This window comes from the organism of the source record quoted next, unplaced genomic scaffold (assembly GCF_019419815.1).
Source record: "Pyrus x bretschneideri cultivar Hongxiangsu unplaced genomic scaffold, Pyrus_bretschneideri_v1 Contig1, whole genome shotgun sequence".
Taxonomy (NCBI): Eukaryota; Viridiplantae; Streptophyta; class Magnoliopsida; order Rosales; family Rosaceae; genus Pyrus; species Pyrus x bretschneideri.
This window is the reverse complement of record NW_025999390.1, coordinates 5,952,670-5,973,744: the sequence shown is the minus strand read 5'-3', so window position 1 is coordinate 5,973,744 and position 21,075 is coordinate 5,952,670. Positions and strand designations below refer to the sequence as shown.

At 38.8% G+C, this 21,075-nt stretch overlaps 5 protein-coding genes and 1 pseudogene across 11 annotated transcripts; 3 read left to right on the top strand and 3 right to left on the bottom strand.

Annotated features, from left to right (window-relative positions):
* Positions 1 to 194: 194 nt before the first annotated feature.
* LOC103957499 (NAC domain-containing protein 100-like) lies at positions 195 to 3,694 on the bottom strand. 5 transcript variants are annotated; one of them, XM_048581911.1, is made up of 4 exons: positions 3,539 to 3,694; positions 3,015 to 3,235; positions 1,897 to 2,168; positions 195 to 1,086 (listed from the first exon to the last, which is right to left on the bottom strand). In XM_048581911.1, exons 2-4 carry the CDS (start codon positions 3,178 to 3,180, stop codon positions 478 to 480), a joined length of 1,047 nt encoding a protein of 348 aa, XP_048437868.1. In that variant the 5' UTR covers positions 3,181 to 3,235; positions 3,539 to 3,694; the 3' UTR covers positions 195 to 477. The 5 variants fall into 5 exon arrangements, with proteins under 5 accessions (XP_048437868.1, XP_048437860.1, XP_048437866.1 ...); XM_048581903.1 differs by having other exon boundaries at positions 3,508 to 3,682; XM_048581909.1 differs by lacking the exon at positions 3,539 to 3,694 and adding an exon at positions 3,336 to 3,501.
* A 5,540-nt stretch (positions 3,695 to 9,234) lies between these two features.
* On the top strand, positions 9,235 to 10,770 carry LOC103957498 (annotated as a pseudogene).
* A 718-nt stretch (positions 10,771 to 11,488) lies between these two features.
* Positions 11,489 to 12,838, top strand: LOC103957497. 2 transcript variants are annotated; one of them, XM_009369661.3, is made up of 3 exons: positions 11,520 to 11,951; positions 12,037 to 12,138; positions 12,225 to 12,838. In XM_009369661.3, exons 1-3 carry the CDS (start codon positions 11,726 to 11,728, stop codon positions 12,752 to 12,754), a joined length of 858 nt encoding a protein of 285 aa, XP_009367936.2. In that variant the 5' UTR covers positions 11,520 to 11,725; the 3' UTR covers positions 12,755 to 12,838. The 2 variants fall into 2 exon arrangements, with proteins under 2 accessions (XP_009367938.2, XP_009367936.2); XM_009369663.3 differs by lacking the exon at positions 12,037 to 12,138 and having other exon boundaries at positions 11,489 to 11,951.
* Positions 12,745 to 14,857, bottom strand: LOC103957496 (pentatricopeptide repeat-containing protein At2g20540). Its single transcript, XM_018649912.2, has 3 exons — positions 13,185 to 14,857; positions 12,980 to 13,052; positions 12,745 to 12,886 (listed from the first exon to the last, which is right to left on the bottom strand). Exon 1 carries the CDS (start codon positions 14,855 to 14,857, stop codon positions 13,229 to 13,231), a length of 1,629 nt encoding a protein of 542 aa, XP_018505428.1. The 3' UTR covers positions 12,745 to 12,886; positions 12,980 to 13,052; positions 13,185 to 13,228.
* Positions 14,858 to 14,890: 33 nt separating this feature from the next.
* On the top strand, positions 14,891 to 17,085 carry LOC103957495 (putative pentatricopeptide repeat-containing protein At3g15130). The gene has a single exon (XM_009369659.3). It carries the CDS (start codon positions 14,891 to 14,893, stop codon positions 16,949 to 16,951), a length of 2,061 nt encoding a protein of 686 aa, XP_009367934.2. The 3' UTR covers positions 16,952 to 17,085.
* Positions 17,086 to 17,240: 155 nt separating this feature from the next.
* On the bottom strand, positions 17,241 to 20,779 carry LOC103957493 (serine/threonine-protein kinase AFC3). Of its 2 annotated transcripts, none has more exons than XM_009369658.3 (12): positions 20,642 to 20,779; positions 20,359 to 20,479; positions 20,227 to 20,253; positions 19,987 to 20,140; positions 19,849 to 19,897; positions 19,458 to 19,572; positions 19,207 to 19,298; positions 18,969 to 19,116; positions 18,141 to 18,205; positions 17,964 to 18,061; positions 17,695 to 17,800; positions 17,241 to 17,580 (listed from the first exon to the last, which is right to left on the bottom strand). In XM_009369658.3, the coding sequence occupies exons 1-12, from the start codon at positions 20,747 to 20,749 to the stop codon at positions 17,437 to 17,439; spliced, it is 1,227 nt and encodes a 408-aa protein (XP_009367933.1). In that variant the 5' UTR covers positions 20,750 to 20,779; the 3' UTR covers positions 17,241 to 17,436. The 2 variants fall into 2 exon arrangements, with proteins under 2 accessions (XP_009367933.1, XP_048437835.1); XM_048581878.1 differs by having other exon boundaries at positions 17,241 to 17,558.
* Between the last annotated feature and the right edge of the window lie 296 nt (positions 20,780 to 21,075).

Here is a 21,075-nt window from a genome sequence, read left to right as displayed (position 1 = left end):
ATGACATTATTTTAGTAGAATATGAACACGACCCAATGACCACAACTTCTCTTTCTACGTGCATAGTCGTAACACAGATTTGGGTAATTAACTGTGAATCATGTTGAAAAATAATCGTAGCATCGATTTGAGTAATTGGGAATCATGTTTAAATGTAATAATAATTAAGCAACTCAAAAAAGGGATGTCAAATGTGTGTGAAGGCAAAACCAACTTTATAATTAAGCTTAATAATTGTTGAAAGACATTAAAATGACGGAAGTAGATTGAACAACCAAAGATGTAACGTTTCTGAACGAGAGTAGCCAGTTGACTCTAATTCATAGGACTATAGTTGCTGGGTTCTAAGTTCTTGATTACCCTAACTGGGAAGGACACGTAAATCGATTTTATACCTAAAGCATAACAATAACTAATAATAATCAAGGTTGTCGCTAACTTAGTTGGCCTTGAGAATACTAGATACTCTTAAGTACCCTAATAGGCTGGCCAGTAGTTATCAAGATCAACACAAGGCTCCATGTTCATAAACCTGTTTCCACTCCCACCATTTGCGTTGTTGTTGTTGTTCATGTCTATTGTTCCATATCCACCTTGATGATCTGGACCGTTCATCATGGCTGTATTAGTAACATCTTGCACTTGAGGATGATGATTCATAGATGGAGGGCCTTGATGATGCAGCTGTGGTGGTGGCATTGTCCTCAACATAGGCTGTGATGCTGGGCCACCAAGATTCAAGTTCAACCCAGATATTGTAAACCCTCCTCCTCCTCCTCCAACACCACCACCTCCTCCACCAATTGGGTAATTGAACTGGGGTTGGATTGGTAGGTTAACAGTGCTACTTGATGATCCGCCGCCTCTTAAGACTCTTGAAATTTCTGCCATCTCAGCACTAGTCATGTAATTTCTGCCATAGGGGAACTGATGATGGTTTGGATCACCTAGCTGCATTAGGGGTGATGGTACCATACTTTGACCTATTTCTAGGTTGTAGGGATTGGCCGCTCTTGATTGGTTCGTTGGGTACTTTTTTATACCTGCACTCTTTTGGAAGACTCGACAAATCACCCACTCATCCTGCTAGTACAACATTAATTTGGTCAAATCAGTTAAATTATTCATTATTTGATCAATAATATCAAATCTATATTCAAGGAATAATATAGAGTGGAAGACATAAATCACAAGGGGCAAGAATATCTATATTCTTTTACTTTTGATATAGATGTTTTAGTGTTTTTTAGTGTTCTTCGTTATATTTTTGAGTATCGTGTATTAGCAATTTATACTATTAATTTGATATGTTGTTAATTATATATGCTTTAGGGTTTTGTGGATATCTTATTGATATAAATATGAGCGAACTATTGAAAATATCGACAAAATACGATGTGATCCTATAAATTGGAACATAATAGTTTTAAGGTTCATACTATTGGAAACTCGTTAACTTCATGCAATGGGTCGACTTGGCTACTGTATTAGTCTTCTTAGTTGTCAGAATATTATATTCAAGGTACAAGTACTAGCTAGCTATTTGCAAAACCTGATATTATATAACTATTATATATGGACTAAGGACGGTATGTCGTCTACGAACATCGTTTCACAAATCTTGCATGGAATCATGCTGTATATAAATGTAACTTGTGCTCAACTCAATGTGTTCATGTATTCACGAGTTTATCTCAGAGAGAGAGAGAGAGAGAGAGAGAGAGAGAGAGAGAGAGAGAGAGATTGGAAGTGTAATTTCAGTTTCACAAGTTCATCAGCCCTAGTCCTTTTAATATCAAAGGTGATTTCCACTAATTATAAGATTACTTAAAATTGAACTTAGATCCTTAATCAAATTCATACTTAGATGTTATTAATCAATTTAATTAGGTATACCTTCGATGTTCTAAAGCCGGATTTAGAATGAATCCGATATTCGTGCATGACCCAGTTGGATTTTTCGCCACGAGGAGCTCGGCCTCTGTAGAAAACAAGGGTCTTTTTCATCCCAGCTAGCTCAGATGTGACACTGTTGAAGATCTCCTTGTCTTTCCCTGTGGTCTTCCAGTAACCTATGTTTGTTGCTCGGTTTGTTCTCACTCCCGTTGGGTACTTTCGATCTCGTAGGCTGAAGAAGTACCACTCCTTTTCTCCCATTTTCGCTTTTGCTACAATATTTGATCCAAGAAATTACAATTGTTCATCAACACTACTAAATTAGACAAGAAGCTAATTTGTCTATGCTAGCTGGTGAGAATATTGATATATGTGTGTGTATATATATGGGAAAATTTTTAATTATTTTCCATTATCAATGCTACAAGAAATGTTTTCAGAACAATATATCTTGTGAGAACAACAACTTTGAAGAATATATACTTCTGATCGAAGAAGAGTATATAGGATGAAACATGTAATTTTCATATGCAAAGTTCACATGAGTTAAATACATTTTATGAAAAACTTGGTCTCAATTAAAAATTAATTAATAATATCAAATAAGCAAAAGAAATTAAATCTAACAAAGAGCCCAGAAAAGTAAACAAGATTTACCCACTAGCTACTGCTCTTAATGCAAAGTTCACATGAGTTAAATACATTTTATGAAAAACTTGGTCTCAATTAAAAATTAATTAATAATATCAAATAAGCAAAAGAAATTAAATCTAACAAAGAGCCCAGAAAAGTAAGCAAGATTTACCCACTAGCTACTGCTCTTAATGCTATTTCTCTGTACAAATCCGAATCCCACCCCAACCCCTCCCCCCGCCCCCCCCCCCCCCCCCCCCCCCCGGCGGGGGGCCCCCTCTCTTTCCCGGCCCCTCAGATCATATTATGCGTATAAAACTAATAAAGATCTGATGCTCGGTGAAAATATTTGGGGTTCTTTTAAAGGGTATATGTATGTAAAGAACAAGCTGATTGCAAAAACTACAAAACTATGGATATATAGAAATAGATCAAATTTGTGCATGTGACGGATGAACTGAAAACATGGGTTAGATTATGTGTACCAGGAAGTTCCCAGGGTTCGCATTTGTTGAGATCAACATCGGTGATCGCCCTTCCAGTAAAAGTGGCATCATTTATCTTGTTCATGAGATAGAAGGTAATAAGTTCTTCATCCGTAGGATGAAATCTGAAACCTGGTGGCAATTCCTCCTTTGGCTCTGCTGTCATGATGTGATGATCTTTCAAATTTCCTTTTTAGGGTTTTGCCCGGCTTGCCTGGCTTCTGCATATATCACAAAGACAATCATATGAGATCGATCGATCAAGAATACAACTTGAATTATTCAATTTGAAACTTGCTAAGTTTGAAAAAGCTATCTAACTTTTCTTCATCTCCTAAAAATACTCAACAACATAAACCCTGGATGGGTACTGAAGACTTGTAGGAGCTAGTTAATTAATTAGCTGGCTCTTACAAAACCAAAAGAAAAAAAGAAAAGGAAAAAAAAACTAGCTATCTTCCTTGCATATATGGAGAGCGATATGTGCTCATACATATTGATTAGGTCTTGACACTTTTCAAAACCTTTTTGTTTTGGGGATAATATAATATCAAGAGATCCGATGCACGAGGGGTACGATGGATGAGTGATAAAGGTGCAAGAGAGATCTAGAGACGGTGAGCCTAGCTAGGGCTTTTCTTGCTCAGCATGCACAAGCAATTTTGGAATTTAAACTTTCTAGTAGCTGGTGTGAAGAAAAGTAATTGGGGGCAAACTGTGTGTGTGAAGGTGAAGTTCCCACCTACTATGGGTCTTGAGATACAAGGTTGCCAGGTTTACGGCTTTTAATATTATTAAAGATCATGGACGAAATCCTTGTTTTGGGATTATTACATGGTAGTCTAACTGCACCCATGAAGTGTGAATTGACAGAAATGACCTTTGTAATTGATGACCCCGTGCGCATTCATTTTTGTTGGTTTTCAAGTATACATCCTACAGTTACTGAAGCTGGGATCTTCCTTTTTGGTTATATATATGAAGTTTGAATTTGATTTTACAACTATATTCTTAGATATTTTTGGAAAAATTTTTTAGCTCAGATTGTGTGATATCACGAATACTTACGTACTCGCATGTACAGTATATACTGAAGGTTGGAGGGTTATTTTTGTAACTGTGATTGGATCGAAGCTTAGACGAAGAAGTTGAATAAGTGAATATATATATATATATATATATATATATGCAGTGCAGTAAGATGCAAATGATAACGGATTAAATTATAATTATAAGTTACTGAGACTTGCTACATGCAAATAAGGCAAATCATGCAGAAGACTTGTATACATATCCACTGCTTCACGTAAACTCCGTTCAAATTCAGACAGAAGCAGCCAGCGTGATGGCTAGGTCATATTTAGACACAGGGGTCCAATGTATGCCCGTCCATTTGAGTATAATTTGCTTTCACTAACTAGGGCATGGCATGTGTCACCAAGTCGCCCCGAGACAATTAAACATGAGTTCACGTACTTGCTAAATTTTGTTTACAAAATGATTGTATGTTTGATGAGTTATTCAATTTTTATATCAATTTTTATCTCATTTGTTTCTGATATATAAGATGCTAACATCTACTTACAGCCCATATAACAGAAGCGTCTACCTGCAAAGCCGAATTGGAAAGACTCGGACAGTCACATGCTTGAAGAGTACTGAAAAATAGGGGAGGAATAGGGTTTGAGGCACAAACCAGACTCAACCCCCTGGTTTCCCTTGCCCTCGGTTCCTGGTGTTCTTGGCTCTTTTATGTTAATTTATGTCCATAATTCTAATTAGTTCTCATACAATATGTTTATTCTTTATCAGAAAAAAGTTAGTACAAATCTATACATACATACATACATACATACATACATACATATATGGAGAACGTACGGGAACCCCAGTCTCATGGCACCACCCTCAAATGTTCTCATCCTTATTTTATCGAATAGCAAATTGGTTAGACCAGCGCAAATCTTTGTATTTATTCCTAGAAGGCTAGCTATAGCTCTTCCTGTCCAAAATATATTCGTGCATATGTACGGATGATGTATATTGACCTCAATATCCTGAACCAAAAATGTACAATCATATCTGCACATAAGCAATTATGATGTTAAGTATGCCGGAACCAAGATAAATATTAAATACCTCCATGATGCATTACAGAATATATGAATTGACTATTACAATTCTTCGATAATTGACACTTACCCTATAATTGTTGATCTCAACTCAAGTGATCTTTAGAATGTATATGCATTATCACTGAAGAAAACCCAACAATAATAATTACAACTTGGATCCCTTTCTTTCTTGTTTTGGCTCCTTGCTTGACAATTTATCAAGGGTGGTACTTTCTTGTTTGACAACAGCAAAGTGTCCGTCTTGTGGTTGCTAATAGACAAGAAGTCGTAGAGAAAGCAACTAATATACTTGTCCAACACCAAGATAGCAATATATGATATCCTTTTATACGTTATACATATATATCTATATATAACCCTAAACCCTATACATATCCTTCATGCCCTTCAAGTGCTTAATATATCAAACCAATAAGTTCGTGGAGAGGCCATGTAGATATGAAAGTGTTTGGCAGAAAGTGAAGTGAGAGAAAGCAAGAGAAATGCTTCTGCAGTGGTACATACTTACATGTAACTGAATCTGTGTACTATCACCTTTTAATCAGTCCTATACAACAGATTCTTAATTTTATTTGATTTTCTTTTCCAATCACCTAATATGTTGGTCAATCGCGCATAATATCCTCGTAAATTATTAGCAAGTTGTGATCTGTACAGCACTGGATGGAAGAACAGGTGAGTTTGATCAAGACCCATATACCAATTTGATATTTGAAGTGTCTGTCAAGTAATCAAGAGAGAGATGTGATGGATTACTACTACATACATACTGTGCTTTATTAAATTCTCGTAAAGCTGATGGACCAAAATGCTCAATAATTCTGTTCCTCTCAATCTTTCCATAATCATAACTAACCTCATTACTAAAATACAGAAGAGTTAAATTTACAATTGTGAAATGTTCCAAAGATTAGGACACTTTCCAGATTGCAAAGGAAAACAAGGACTTGGACACTTTCAACCTCTCTTCATGGTAGTCCAATTTTGGGACCGATTTATCATAATCTGTATCGAAGAAGATTAGCCAGGATGATGATCAAAGTAGTTGTTGGACGTTTGTCAGTGTAACTATCAACATATATAGTAGGCAAAGACAAATTGATTAGTAGAGACGATTACCATCTGTGTCATCCCCTTTCCAAGGTTATAAAACTGTTTTAAAGAGTTTTAATTTTGTTGAAACGTTTAATTATTTAAGTCTATATCCATGGAAGATTTATATTTATCCAAACTAATTTATCTGCTACGTACGTACTCAGATTAAAATTAAGAGATATATTTGATTATGTAATTAATATGTTAGTTTGATTATGTAATATGTTAGCTAGGGTTTTGGATGACTACATTAATTAAGCTACTAGTCAGAGTAGCTTTCACAGTTAACATGATTAAAATCACAGTTTTTGTATCAATAAAAAAATATCACACAGTTTATTCGATAAATTGGGGATGTGAATGAATGATTATGCTTTTGTTGTGACTGATTTACTCTGTTGTTTCTCTGGTAATTACATAAATATTTATTCAAGGAACAAGTCATCTAGTTATGTAACCAATTGTCATATTGTATATGTACCAAAACTAAAAGATTTATTTAAGTTTGCGTGCATCTACAAATAATGTAAAAAAAATTATAAATCGAGCGACTTGACATATACATGATTAATTAGAGGATGCGTGCATGTTTGATCAAATTCTCTAACGCTCAACGATTTACTTTTGAAAATTGAAAATTTGAGACGACTTTGTCGAATTTGAAAACATTAAAGTAGTAGTTGATAGATTTATATCAAAGAAGACACTCTACAATGATGAAGAACCCTAACCCCTAAGCCAGTCTCACAATGTTCATGTCTGACATGCTACTTGTCAAACACTTCACAATAAAATACCAGGCTGCTGTAAATCTCACTTGCATGTGTTTGCATTCTTCCTGTAGTGTACAAAATAATTAAGCAAACTTTTAAATTAATTATTCGGTATAAATAGATTTAAGTTGTTGGGGATGGAAAGGGTGCAAGAAAGATCACGAAGACAGCACAAGGGTGAGATAATATTGTTCCCAAAAGGGATGCAAATTTTCAAAAGAGTAGTTGCATGTAAAGATTTCATGAAGCTATCTAGCCAATGTTTTATATGCAGATTAAGGGGGAATCCCGATTAATGGCTTATTTGAAAGTGTTTATAAAATAACTGAAAGGCTTTAGGTGAAACTATTCTTGCAATCGATCCTTAGTACTAAAACAGTACTTCAAGTGCTTTTAGAACTAAAAAACATTCTTTCTAAAATCACTACTTTCAATTATTTTAAAAGGATTTCCAAATGAGAGCTAAGTCTATAATTATGATCCTTGTTACAGTTAATAGATAGTTTTGTGAACAGTACTGTCCTTCCTTAATCATGTGCTTGATTATGCGTACGTATGTACGTAAGTTAGATGTAATAGTTAATTTAATTGGCATTTCTTGTTCAAAATATATCAACACAGGATGCTTATTGGTCAAGTTGGGTGAGAATTAGACCTTAATTAGAAACTCGAGCCATTCATGCAGGCAGACCCATCAATTTGCTATATTAAGACTTTGTACCCACAGCTAGCTGACTATGGAGAGAAACATTAAAGGACACGTTTTACCTGATTTCCGTTGAGTACTGAGATTGTGTTTTACTAAATTAGATATCATTTTACATATAAACATGCGTATAATTACGACAAGAACACATACGATGGGATGTAAAAATATTTACATTAAATTTTCAGGTTATCTTTTCCATTAATACGTGTGAGGGGGACGGGCAGTAAATTGCTTCTGCCTGCATATACACAGGTGTCGAGAGGCTGATTAATTAGTTATATACACTTAGCTATATATGTAGAGATCTAATTAATATCTTGAAAAAGTAGTACAAGGAAAACTCAGATCAAAGTTTGTTCAAGGCACGAGTCGATCATTAGATATCGTCATTCTGTGATCTTGATATACTAGACTCTTATTAGCATGCGTCAACGCATAAATTACATTAGGGGTAAAGGGAGACTAAATTTGCAAACTAAATAATGTGTCATCAATAAAAAATGAACACATTTATCAATGCTTAAGTAATAATCAAATCATGAGGTTCTATGTTATTTAGTTTGTAAATTTTGTCTATAAATCTAGTCTCTCTAGCATTACCCATTACACTAAATTATGTTGAATCAGATCTTTGTAATGTAGTGGATTTTTTTCTAGAACAACTTCATAGTCGAAGTTTGAATTTGGAGTACCAGATGGTTTCGGCAATTTTAGAGCTAAGAATTTGGGGCTTGAATTTTTATTTAAGAACTAAAATCTTTCTTAACTAAATAGTTTAGTCTTTACAATGGGCTTGCAGCTAAGTGATTAAAGAACATTACTTCGACACAAGTGATATATTGTTCAATACGATTCTTGCACATGGAAGAGGATCCTCTCCTGAGCTCAGGATGAGGATCCTTCTGACCATGAAATCCTGGCTGTTCAAAATTAATCCAACGGTTCCAAACAAGTCGATCCTCTAAAGGTTATAATAATTGCAACCGTTGGATTGAATTTAAACGGTTCGAATTTCGTGGTCAGGAGGATCCCCATCCTGAGCTCAAGAGAGAATGCACTTCCCTTGCACATAACGTCATGTGTTCAATTTCTCCACCTCCAATATTATCAAAAAAACAATAAAATTACTTGGGTAATTACTTTAAGGATATTGAAGCAAAATGCATTCTACGTGTTTAGTGATTTTATGAAAAAAAACATTTCTCAATGCTTCTTTTCATTAGTGATTCTGTCCCCTCATTAATTATTTTTATATGAGCTATTCGATGCACAAAAATAACGCACTTGCATGTGAGATTTACATGTACTATAAAGTGCGCCAACAAAATATAAAAATTTTGTGTGCCAAAAGAGCTTCACCTCGAAAAATAGCTGGGTCATCGGCCATTAAGTCGTGGCCCGTGGGCCTCGTTGCACATTTTTATTTACTTGTATGAAAAATGGGCTTGGATATATTAACCCTGAAGAAATTGGGCTAAAATTGAGTCAACCCGCATACACCAGTGCCCAAACCTAAACGAGAGCCCAACCTTAATCTCTCCTTTTCGTTTCGCTCCGACCTGTCTGGCTCTGTAAATTAATCCCAGTCTCTCAGTACTTTCCCTCCCCGCCTCCGTCACTTGGTAGCAGAGCTCCTCCATCTTCCAAAAAGCTTCAAATTTTTGTTCCCAGGTCTGTGTTTCTTCTCTTTGAACCTTCCTTCTCTGGGTTTCCATTGTTATTGTGGTTGCCATCTGAGGCTTCTTCAGAACAATTCAAATGATTTGATTTTGTTTTCTATTGATTTTTTAATCTGTGGTAAACATTCATCTTCTTTGTTTTGTTGAAATTGGTATGTGTTACATACGCCCACCACCTGTTTGCGGTAATGCGGCTATGAAATTGTTTTCGAATTTATGCACCAATAAATTATTTGGAAGTTAAGAGAAGCGGAAAAAGTTAGCTATCCGAGACAACCCTCTTTCCTTACAATTTGGTTTGTCTAGTTAAATCCAAGGAATAGAGTTTCGTTAATGGTTCATACATTGCTTGCAGTTATTTGCAATTTATGATTCCCTTCATAATTTAGCAAGATGTCCTGAAATTCCTGCTTCTTACTGCAGCTAACTGAAATAAGTCATGTTGGGGAAGGAAACAAACCCAACGTTTAGCAAGTCAACTGCCCTGCCTCGGAAGCGCTTCTACCGAGCAAGAGCACACATCAACCCTCTGAGTGACTCCCATTTCCAGTACCTGTCTCCCCGCGTCACGTAGATTATTCTCTTCATTACCCGCAATACTTCCCCTCGTCCGATCAAGTTTGATAGCTGTAAGAAGACCCAGTTTGCAGATATCGGTTGTGGTTTTGGGGGGCTTCTGATAAGTCTGTCAACCCTTTTCCCGGAGACTTTGATGATCGGAATGGAGCTTAGGGATAAGGTGACAGAGTGAAGGAAAGGATCTTGGCATCAAGGGTGACAAATCCGGGTCAATACCAAAATATCTCAGTCGTTCGGACTAATTCCATGAAATACATTCCAAACTACTTTGAGAAAGGCCAGCTTTCAAAGATGTTTTTCCTGTTCCCGGATCCTCACTTCAAAGAGAAAAATCATCCGCGTAGAGTGATCAGTCCTTTCTTGCTGGACGATTATGCTTATGTTCTAGAAGGCGGTGGGATCATATACACAATTACGGATGTTGAGGAACTCGGAGACTGGATGAAGACTTGCTTGGAGAATCACCCGATGTTTGAAGCTCTCACCGACGAAGAGCTCAACGCAGATCCAGTTACGAAGCTCTTGAGTTCTGCAACCGAGGAAGGACGGAAGGTTGACAGAAATGGGGGACAAGACTTTCCGAGCGGTTTACAGACGCATTGCGCCATCTCTATGACTCTGGGTGTTTTATCTTAGTCGACAGATGGATTGATTAACTTAAAATAGTAGTGGATTATTCTTTCTTTTGAAGGAGTTTGCTAACAACTCTTCAGAAGATCATCTGGTTTTTGAAATCTTTGATTTACAAATTTTTGTTGAACTATGAATGTTTTTAGCGTTACACTATTTACCATTATATCACTTATATTTTACAAAGAAGCAAGTCATTATTCATGCTATTTAAGAAAGCAATTTTGCAACATGTATCTCCGCAATGTGTTGGTCATACTAATTTGGTTAAAATCACTGACAAATGAAAAGAAATTTCACTAAACCGGAGTACTAAGAGGTATTCATAGTTAATACTTATCAGTTATCAAAGTTGGTTATTGGTAAGGAGGAGGGCTAGGTAAATGGAAACGAGGAGGGCTAGTGTCATAGTGGGAACCACGCACCATTGTGGCCCATCTCATCCGAATTCGAGGCTCTCCCACTCCACCTAAATCGGTAAATGGTAAGAAAAAATTAACTAGTACTTTTGAAAAGAGCCAATTTCTCACTTGTTTATGAACGGTTGTGATTAGTTTATTGAATCGACAATTATCATTGATGACTAGTTAATAATCAATGACTATTTCGTTTAGCAATGCTCAATATTTACTTTGTGAGACACGCTTATTCTCATCTCCAATTAATAATTTTAATTAAGTTTCAACAAAGATATTGTCGATACATAATTAATAGTCGATAACTGTTGTCAGTGAAACTTGAACTCTACTGTATTGAAACGCACGCTTATTTTCATTTTCAATGAATGTTTTTTTATTAAATAATTGAATCAAAGAATTGTCGTGGAGTCAAGTAATAGTCTATAACCGTTGTCGGTGAAATTCAGTCTTTATTTTGTTGAAGTCAATTTCGAGTTCAAATTTCATGAGATATATAAATTAGAAATAGAAAAAAGGCTGGTTAATAGACGAGGTGAAGTTGGGAATTACTGCTATCGGACTCGGGTCCGAATCAAAAGCAGAGTATCCAAACCAACCGACCCAGAACTAGAGCTGATATCACAGGCCGTATGAACTGCAGCCTTCGCTGAGAAGCAAAATACGAAGCGGTCATCGATTGATTGAAGGAAAATATGACCACAAACAGCCGAGAAGCCCGACGCAGGAAGATCATGGAGCGAGGGTCCGACCGCCTTGCCCTAATCACGGGTCGGATCCAAACCCTACCCCCCTCCTCCTCATTTTCTTCTTCACCACCGCCAGACCCAGCAAGTCACAGTGAAGATACAGACCTGCCATCCCAGCCGTCGATTTCCCCGGATCAGATTCCCAAAACCCACGTCCCAGATCAAATCCCAGGTACCCTTTTTCTCTATATCTCCAAAAGCCTTAATCTTTAGTTGCTTTGTTGTTGTAGTTGCTAATGGCGGTTGTGGGTCTGCAGTTTTCACTCCTGAGATTGAGGAAATGTGGTCAGCACCATCAACGGGTCAGAATGAATATCCGACGTCCCAGACCAGAACCCACGTCCCAGATCAAATCCCAGGTACCCTCTCACACTCTATCTCCAAACGTCTCCATCTTAAGTTGCTGTTGTTGTTGTGCTTGCTAACGGCGGTTGCGGGTCTGCAGTTTTCACTCCCGAGATTGAGGAAAGACGGTCATCGTCATCAACGGATCAGGATGAATCAGCACCATCAACGGTTCAGAATGAATCACGACCAACATCATTGTCGTTTGAGAAGCCTAGACTTTTCACTGCGAGTAGAATAAGTGGCGCCATTGAAGCATCAGAAAGGATCCGAATTTACATTTCCATGGCGGTTGCGGTACTGGTGGTTTTTTCCCATCTGGGTTTTCCTTTACTGGGGAGTAAAATGGTAAAAGCCCTTTTGGGTTTAAGGCCTCTGTACCTGGTTTTGGTGACCAATGTCACGCTTGTGCTTGCTCGAATTTTTGACAGCGGTCGACAAAGACACCACAGAGTGCCTGCCGGATTTGGTGAGGGTCAAACTATGAGTGGCAGTGAGTATGAGTGGGCCGAGCGGTTAGGGAAGGCTTTAGGGATAGGCTTATTGGGGAAGAAGGTACTTGATGCTCTGTTTATGGACTGTGCTGTGTATGCAATAATTGTTGTCTGTGGCCTCTCTTTTGCTCAGTAGTTCCGCTAGGAGTAGGATTTGTATGTTTTTTTTTCTGTGGTATGGGAGTTTATATCAATGAAACTGATCAACTTTGCTTTTGAATCTCCGATATTTTTGTTGTCGTGGTGTCATTTTGTATTGGTTGGAAATCTGCAGTTGGAGAAATATAGCAATGTTTTCTTTATGTTAGCACCTATATATTCATTTGGGATTAACAAAAATGATTGAAAGAAGAGCTAGTACCTTTCGTCGTCGCCAGTTTCCTACTTGTCTTGATAGTTCTAACACCATTTTCCTCGGCCGTTGGCCTCCTCATCTGCAAAACCAACTTTGGTCAAGTTATACAGTTCAGGTAAAACTGCTAATCGAATGCAATGGGTTGCAACTTGAGGGTAACCAGCTATGAGTAAAAACAATTTAGATTCCTGAAAGAGTAACTGAGGTTTACAGTTTTGTTTTTCTGGGCGCTTCTCAGCCTGAGTGTATCCCGAATTAACACAAAAGTTGACTGCAGTCCTCTGGTGTAGCGTCTAACGTATCATCTGGTATGTTCTGCTCCGAAAGAAGCAGCTCTAGCATGGAAAAGATGTCTCTCGCAAATGGTTTTGAATCGTCGCCGGCCACAAATTCCATAACCACATTGTCAACCTCGATCGAACTGCAACCTGGGGTTCTCTTCATGCTCTTACTTCTTATAAGTTTCCTCATCCTTGACACATCCTCCCACTTCCCTAGGTCTGCATATATATTGGAAAGTAGCACATAGTTCCCTGCCTCATCTGGTTCAAGCACCGAAAGGTGCTCCATTGCGGTAATGGCAATCTCGAGATTGCAATGAGTCCTGCAGGAACTTAACAACGAACCCCAAATCTTTGAGCCTGGATTCATCGGCATCTTGTTTATTCTGTCAAAAGCCTGATCAAGGTGTCCGGCACGTCCCAGAAGATCAACTAAACAACCATAATGCTCGATTTCTGGTTCTATATTATGATCTTCTCTCATGGAATCGAAGTACTTAACTCCCTCATTCCATAAACCAGCATGTGTGCAGGCTGATAAAAGACCTAGAAACGTAACACCATTCGGTTCAACCTTAACTATTTGCATCTCTCGAAACAGTTCAACTGCTTCGCGAGCTTTCCCGTAATTCGCCAGCCCTGCTATCATGGTACTCCAAGAAATCACATCCCTCTCCAACATCTGATCAAACAAGTGCCAAGCCTGATCAATGCAGCCACACTTCACGTACATTTCAATCAGGGCATTGCAAACACAAACCGACTGCAATAGCAGCTTCTTTTCCGAGTACATGTGAATCCATTTCCCAACCTCAAGAGCTCCAAGCTGTGCGCAAGCCGGCAAAACAGAAACAATACTAATCTCATCAGGTTCAATATCCAGCATTTGCATTCGCCGGAACATATCCAGAGCTTCGGCGTAGCACCTGATTCCCGTATACCCTGAAACCATTGCTGTCCAAGACACAATAGTCTTGTTAGGAATTTCCTCAAACACTGCCCTTGCCCCTCTCATCTTCCCCAATCTAACATACCCAGAAAGGAGACTATTCCAAGAAATGACATCCGGTTCAGACATTCCGTCAAACACCTTGTGTGCATCTGCTAAATTATCACATTTCAAATACAAATCCATCAAAGCATTCTCAATCAGTAAATGCGACTTCGGCCCAAATTTACACACTTGGGCATGAACTTGCCTCCCCAGAACTTCACAGAATATCGCCGCGCAAGATTTGATCACAAATGGGAACGTGAATTTGTCAGGAAGTTTTTGGTTCTCTGCTTCTCTCAGCATTTGCTTATACAAATTGATTGCTAAATCATACATTTGATTATGCGTATAAGCTCTGATCGTGGCGTTGAACAGAAACACGTTTGGCTCCATAACTTGTTCGAATAGCAAACCAGCGTAGCGCAAATCCCCACTGTTATCACACACGTCCACCATTTTTGTCAGCAAGAAATTGCTCTGTGACAACGAGAGCTTCACAATCTGAGCGTGAATTTTCTTCAACCCTTTTGTGCTTTTGCAATTCAGTAACTTGGGTACGAAGGAATTTTCCAGTTCTCTGACAGATAAGGCGCTGATTCTCGTTGCCATTAGGGACTTTGCAAAACGGGGTTGTTTGGAAGGATGAACGAGCGGCAGAGGTTGGCGAATATCCTTCGGAACTGTTCGAAGAATTTACTGCTTGACCAGGGACTGCAGGCTCATGGGATGGTGATGAGATTGGGATTTGGGCTTGACTTAATGTTAAACAACGATCTTATAGATTTGTATGGCAAATGTGGGAGAATGGGGATTGCCTTTGAGGTGTTTGATAGAATGCCTGAGAGAAATGTTGTTTCGTGGACGGCTTTAATGTGTGGATACTTACAGAATGGTAATGCCAAAGGCTCACTGTCTCTATTTAGTAGGATGGGGTTTTCGGGAATTAAGCCGAATGAGTTCACCTTTTCGATCAATCTTAAGGCGTCTGGGTTTGTGGGCATTGTTGAGAATGGAATGCAGATTCACAATATGTGCACCAAATCTGGTTTTGAATGGGTTACAGTGGTGAGCAATTCTATCCTCGACATGTATGCGAAATGTGGAAGATTTCACGAAGCAGCACGAATGTTCGATGTTATGCCAGTTAAGAATCTTATCAGTTGGAACGCGATGATAGCTGGATTCACACTTGAAGGAAATGGGGAGAGAGCTTTGCTCTTATTTAGGAAAATGCAAGGGCTAGGAGAAGTCCCCGACGAATATACGATTACAAGTACGCTGAAAGCTTGCAGTGGTCTTGGAGCAGTCCGGCAAGGAAGCCAAATACATTCCTCCTTAATCACAAGAGGATTCCTGTGCTCAGTTCGGACTACTATTGCTGGTGCTCTTGTCGATCTGTATGTAAAATGCGGGCACTTAACTGAAGCTCAGAGGGTATTCGATCAAATTGAACAGAAGAATTTGGTATCCTGGAGTTCCCTGATTCTTGGTTATGCCCAAGAATGCAATCTACTACAATCCATGGACTTGTTTAGGCAGCTCAGGGTTAGTATCGATCATCAAGTAGACGGGTTTGTTCTCTCAAGCCTTATGGGCGTGTTTGCTGATTTTTCCCTGGTTGAACAAGGTAGGCAAATGCATGCTTTCACTCTCAAAATCCCATCTGGTTTAGACATATCAGTAACTAATTCGATTCTGGATATGTATCTCAAGTGTGGATTAACAGACGAGGCAGAAAGACTGTTTAATGAAACTCCGGCGAGGAATGTAATTTCTTGGACGATTATGATCACAGGCTACGGAAAGCATGGTCTTGGAAGGAAATCTGTACGTCTGTTCCAACAAATGCAATCGGATGACATAGAACCCGATGGGGTGACTTACTTGGCCGTGCTCTCAGCCTGCAGCCATTCTGGACTAATAGAAGAATGCAAAGATTACTTCTCAAGATTGTGTCTCGACAAACGGATCAAACCAATTGTAGAGCATTATGCTTGCATGGTCGATCTCCTCGGCAGAGCTGGACGCGTAAAAGAAGCCAAGAATCTCATCGACAACATGCCTTTGAAACCGAATGTTGGAATACAGCAAACTCTACTTGGTGCTTGTAAAGTACATGGGGACTTGGAAATAGGGAGAGAAGTAGGCGAGACGCTTCTGAAACTGGACAGCAATAACCCTGTCAACTATGTGATGCTGTCAAACATCTACGCTGAGGCCGGTTACTGGAAAGAGTGCGAGAGAATAAGAAAACTGTTTAAGATGAAAGGGTTAAAGAAAGAGGCAGGACGCAGTTGGGTGGAGATCAACAAGGAGGTCTACTTCTTCTACAATGGGGATGAGACACATCCGCTTACGGAAAAGATTCATCAAGTGTTGAAGGAGATGGAAAAGAGAATAAAATCCGAGCTGGGTTATGTTCATGGGGTGAGGTTTGCGCTGCACGACGTGGAAGAGGAGTCGAAGGAGGAGAGCTTGAGATTTCACAGTGAGAAGTTGGCAATCGGGTTGGCGTTGGTGTGTGGTGAGATGGAGAAGGGAAACAAAACGATTTGGATTTTCAAGAACTTGAGAGTGTGTGGGGATTGCCATGCTTTTATCAAAGGCTTGTCGAAGGTTTTGAAGGTGGTGTTTGTGGTGAGAGATGCAAATAGGTTTCACAAGTTTGAGGACGGCTTGTGTTCTTGTGGAGATTATTGGTGATAGCCAATTGACACGTAATTCATCTAACTTATTGGTCTACTTTTTCCAATCAATGGCAGCGTTGTGTACTTGTGCAATCTAATAAATTGTGGGTGATAAAAAAAATAAGCGATTATAGCAGTCTTTATTTCTGACTTTCTGGCCGTCGAATATAATAGATCAAGGAAAATCACGGGACAAAATTAAGAGCAGAGTGCAAGAGGTAAAAAGACGTGAAAATATGAGGCAGAGCGCGCCGAAAAAGCACCAAAACTCCATGCAGTTTAGAATCACCGAGACTAATTCAAAATGGGTAAGTGAAAAAGTTCAGTATTTCATAGATGAGGCCACTATACTATTTGTACATATACAAGTGAAGCTCAACTTACTATTTGAGCTCTCTCCATCTCTCTCCCCCTCGATCTCTCGCTATCCTTAGAAGAGCTAGCTTTGCCTTCTTCGAATACTAACATAGGGAACCCAATTGTATTTCGCAATGCGGTTCCTCAGGTTGGAATCTTGAAGAAGGGGTGATCGAGTGCCTGTCGAGCCGTGAGGCGTTCAGAAGGATCATATTTCAGCAACCCGTACAACAAATCAGTCAGGTAGGAACTGGCTTTCGACGACCCTACAAGTCGCAATATCAGATCCTGTATACAAAATAAATGACATCATATCAACTAAGAAATCAAGAAATTCCACAAGATATCAAATCATGTAAATACTTTTATGGAACTGAAATAGCGAGAAGAAAAAGGAAAAACCTTTAAACAGTTGAGCTTCTTAACAGCTCTAATGCTCTCCCTTGAAACTGCTCCTAAAGGCCAATTCAGTCGTGCACCCCGCCTAAAATACTTTTCAGCACCATGGCTACACACGGATAAAAAATGGTACCAATTTTTGAATAAATCTCATCCAATTTCTAATTCAATAAAATAATCAGAACTTAAAAGTGCTCCAGATCCAATACAAAACTCGGTCAACCATGTTCTAGTAAAAAAAATAGCCAGAATCAGTATATTTCAATACATACTTGGCCTTTCGGGTCATATGCTGTGGCAGAGGTCCCAATACCCTCTCCATCATTGCCAAATGCTCCAAGTTCTCGTGCGTCTGAAATAATGCCTCACCCTGACAAAATTCCCCATCTTAGAAATTCCTGACCAGAAGAATCCATATTCGAACCAGGATAAAGTAATGTAGGACTAACCGAACAAAGTTCAATAAGAATGCACCCTACACTCCACAGATCACAGGGGTAAGTCCATCCTAGACCTGCAAGATAGACATACAGCAATGATGAGAACAATTTAGGTACTATTACTGGTCAGTACCTGAGATGTAAGCACGATAAAGCTTGACCATTGTAACAGAATAATTATTACCAAAAACAACTAAATGATTTTTTCTCTACTTCCATAATAAGTTAAAATGACGAGAGAATAAATAAAACAAAATTAGGTTAACAAATAGCTGGTAAGCTATAATCTTTACAAACCAACACAAAAAACGATTACACTCTGCAGAACCAGGACAAGTAAAGGATGACCATGCAGGAAATGTCACCAAACTCAACTCAAAACAGACCCAAGAAAGAGCTTAGGGGAAGGGAAAAAAACATGAATATCCTATGCTACTGATGCATCTTAATAAAATGAAAAAACCACAGCAATACAGTAAAAGCGAATAAAGATTGTTAGTCTACTATCAATGCCATACTGCAACATGCCCTTATTATGTTCCAAATGGTTATTGATGCCAAAATGTAATGTGTTCTTATTGACCATGTTGGGGCATCCAGCATAAAAAAACGTGACTAATGCACCACAATGACCTCCTATGACTCTGTTAAACACTCCCTTTGAATAATCTTGTTTACAGATGTACCAGCCTCAAGTACTTTTCTAAATCACCAGTAAGACAGTTCTTTTCATCAATCACCATATTGCTTAGTATGGTTTCAGTAAGATGGGAACAGAAGGTGAATAAAAAAGGAAATGATATCACATTTTGGCTGGCCAGCACCGTAATTAGTTACCTAGAATAATCTCAGGGGCTCTGTAATGCCTGGTAGAAACAATGGAGCTATGGTTCTGATCATCAGACACTGTACTACCAAAATCAATCAGCTTAATGGCACTAGACTTGGGCAAGCACCTGTAATTTGTTTCATCTGAAGAAAACCTCTGTACCATTTTCAAGCACTTTTTATTAACTGAGTCTGTACCCAAATATGAAACATGGCATGAACTTTAAATTGTAAAAGTCCAAGATACCTTAGAACCAGGAAGCTTTACATATTCAGAGGACACAAGAAGAATATTTTCTGGCTTCAGGTCAGTGTGAATTAAGCGTAAGTCGTGCATATCTGTTGGATATATTGAAGAAAAATTGTAAGTTAAAAACAAAAGGACTGAATTAAAACACCCTGTTACAGCCATGGACAGACAAAAGGCCAATAAACAGATTTGCGTGACTGGTTACAATAAAATAAAAAAGAGAATGAGACTAAGAACTATCCACACACATGCTACAGATTCCAAAAGCTGTCGTCCAAATTCCCGAACAAGATCCACAGGGAATGGGCAGTATTTATTTCTCTTTATAAAATCAAATAAGCTTGGTCCAAGCTTCTCAAACACCTGAGAAACCATTAAATGCATCCAAATGAAGGTTTCTGTTTAGTTCTCAGTTCTATAAATAAAGTCCATGGACACACTAATATCAACTGTAAATATCTGAAAGCTCGATTGGTATTACATGCATATGAGAATCGATCATTAAACTACTTGAAGGAAGATAATCAGCATGGTGGAAAAAATATTACACAGATTCAGAACAGCAAGCAGAAAACAGTCAAAGAGTACAACATAATGGAGCAAAAGAGTAACATGAAGGAATTTAATTGGGATACTTACAATGCAAATGTGATTGCGGTAATCAAACCAAGTGCGAATCTGCACACAGCTGCATCAATGTATTAACATGCTCGAAGTTAGACGACATCACAATGATTGAACCAGCAATTCTATCAGCTAAACCCAGAAGACATGTACCGTGAGTTGCCCTTATCATGCTTAGCTAGCTGTTCAAGCACATCAACCTCAATCATTGCTGCTTCCCGATATTTTCGTATGCTTCGAACTACCTTGATTGCCACATACTCTCGTGTTTGACGGTCCCAACATTCCAAAACTCGGCCAAATGTGCCTACAGCACTAGCAATATGCTGAATGACACAAGCAGAATGACAAAAAAATAAAATCTTGTAGACAGCAGGACACTTGACATCTAACCTTCACCCATCTTGTTAAGTATTTTATCTGCCAAATCAACGTAAAAAACCCCAAAACAACATCATTACCCGATACAAACATGTAATTAACAAAAAACAAGAACAATGCGCTAAATTTTCAGGAAAAACTCACATCTTGAAGTGAGATTCTCCCCGAGATTGTAAATATAATGCCCTTCCCGATCATCGTCCCGTTTCGGAGGCGATCCACGCCTTCCATTCCCTTCATTACATGCCATCACAGCCCGTTGAGCCTACAAAAACAAGATGCATCCATCAACCATTTTCATCCCTGTCCGATTACCATTAATCACTGCAAACCCTAAATCCACATGCGGCACAAAAAAAGCCCCAATCTTGTCGTTCCTTCTCATTTGGAAACCCTAACCCTAACAATTGAATAGCCCAAAACCAACCTCCGGTTCCGATTGCGATGGGCCGACGTCCCACGCCGACCTTGGCCGCTTCCGGATTCGATTCTGCGAGTTCTCCATTCTAGTCTCTACTCCCACCGTCGACACCATCTGAATCAAACTCGATCCCCGGCCGTCTGCAACCAAAATTCTCACAACAAAAATTTGGGAAATTTTCTATGGTTTCTGAGACGAAGCTCGGAGGAATCGGTTACTGGAGAAAGAAACGGAGAGAGATTAGCAACCAACAGGCACCGTACCGACGGAGGAGGTTAGGGCTTGTTAAATGTTAGTTATATAAGGATGTTACAGTCTGCGTTTTGCTTTGTATGCGACGGTGGAGATTGGCGGTTTCAAAGATAAGATTAGTTGCGCCGCCATTTCTCATGCCTTAACATTTCCTCTCTATTATTGGTCTAAAGCCCAATTAGGCCCAT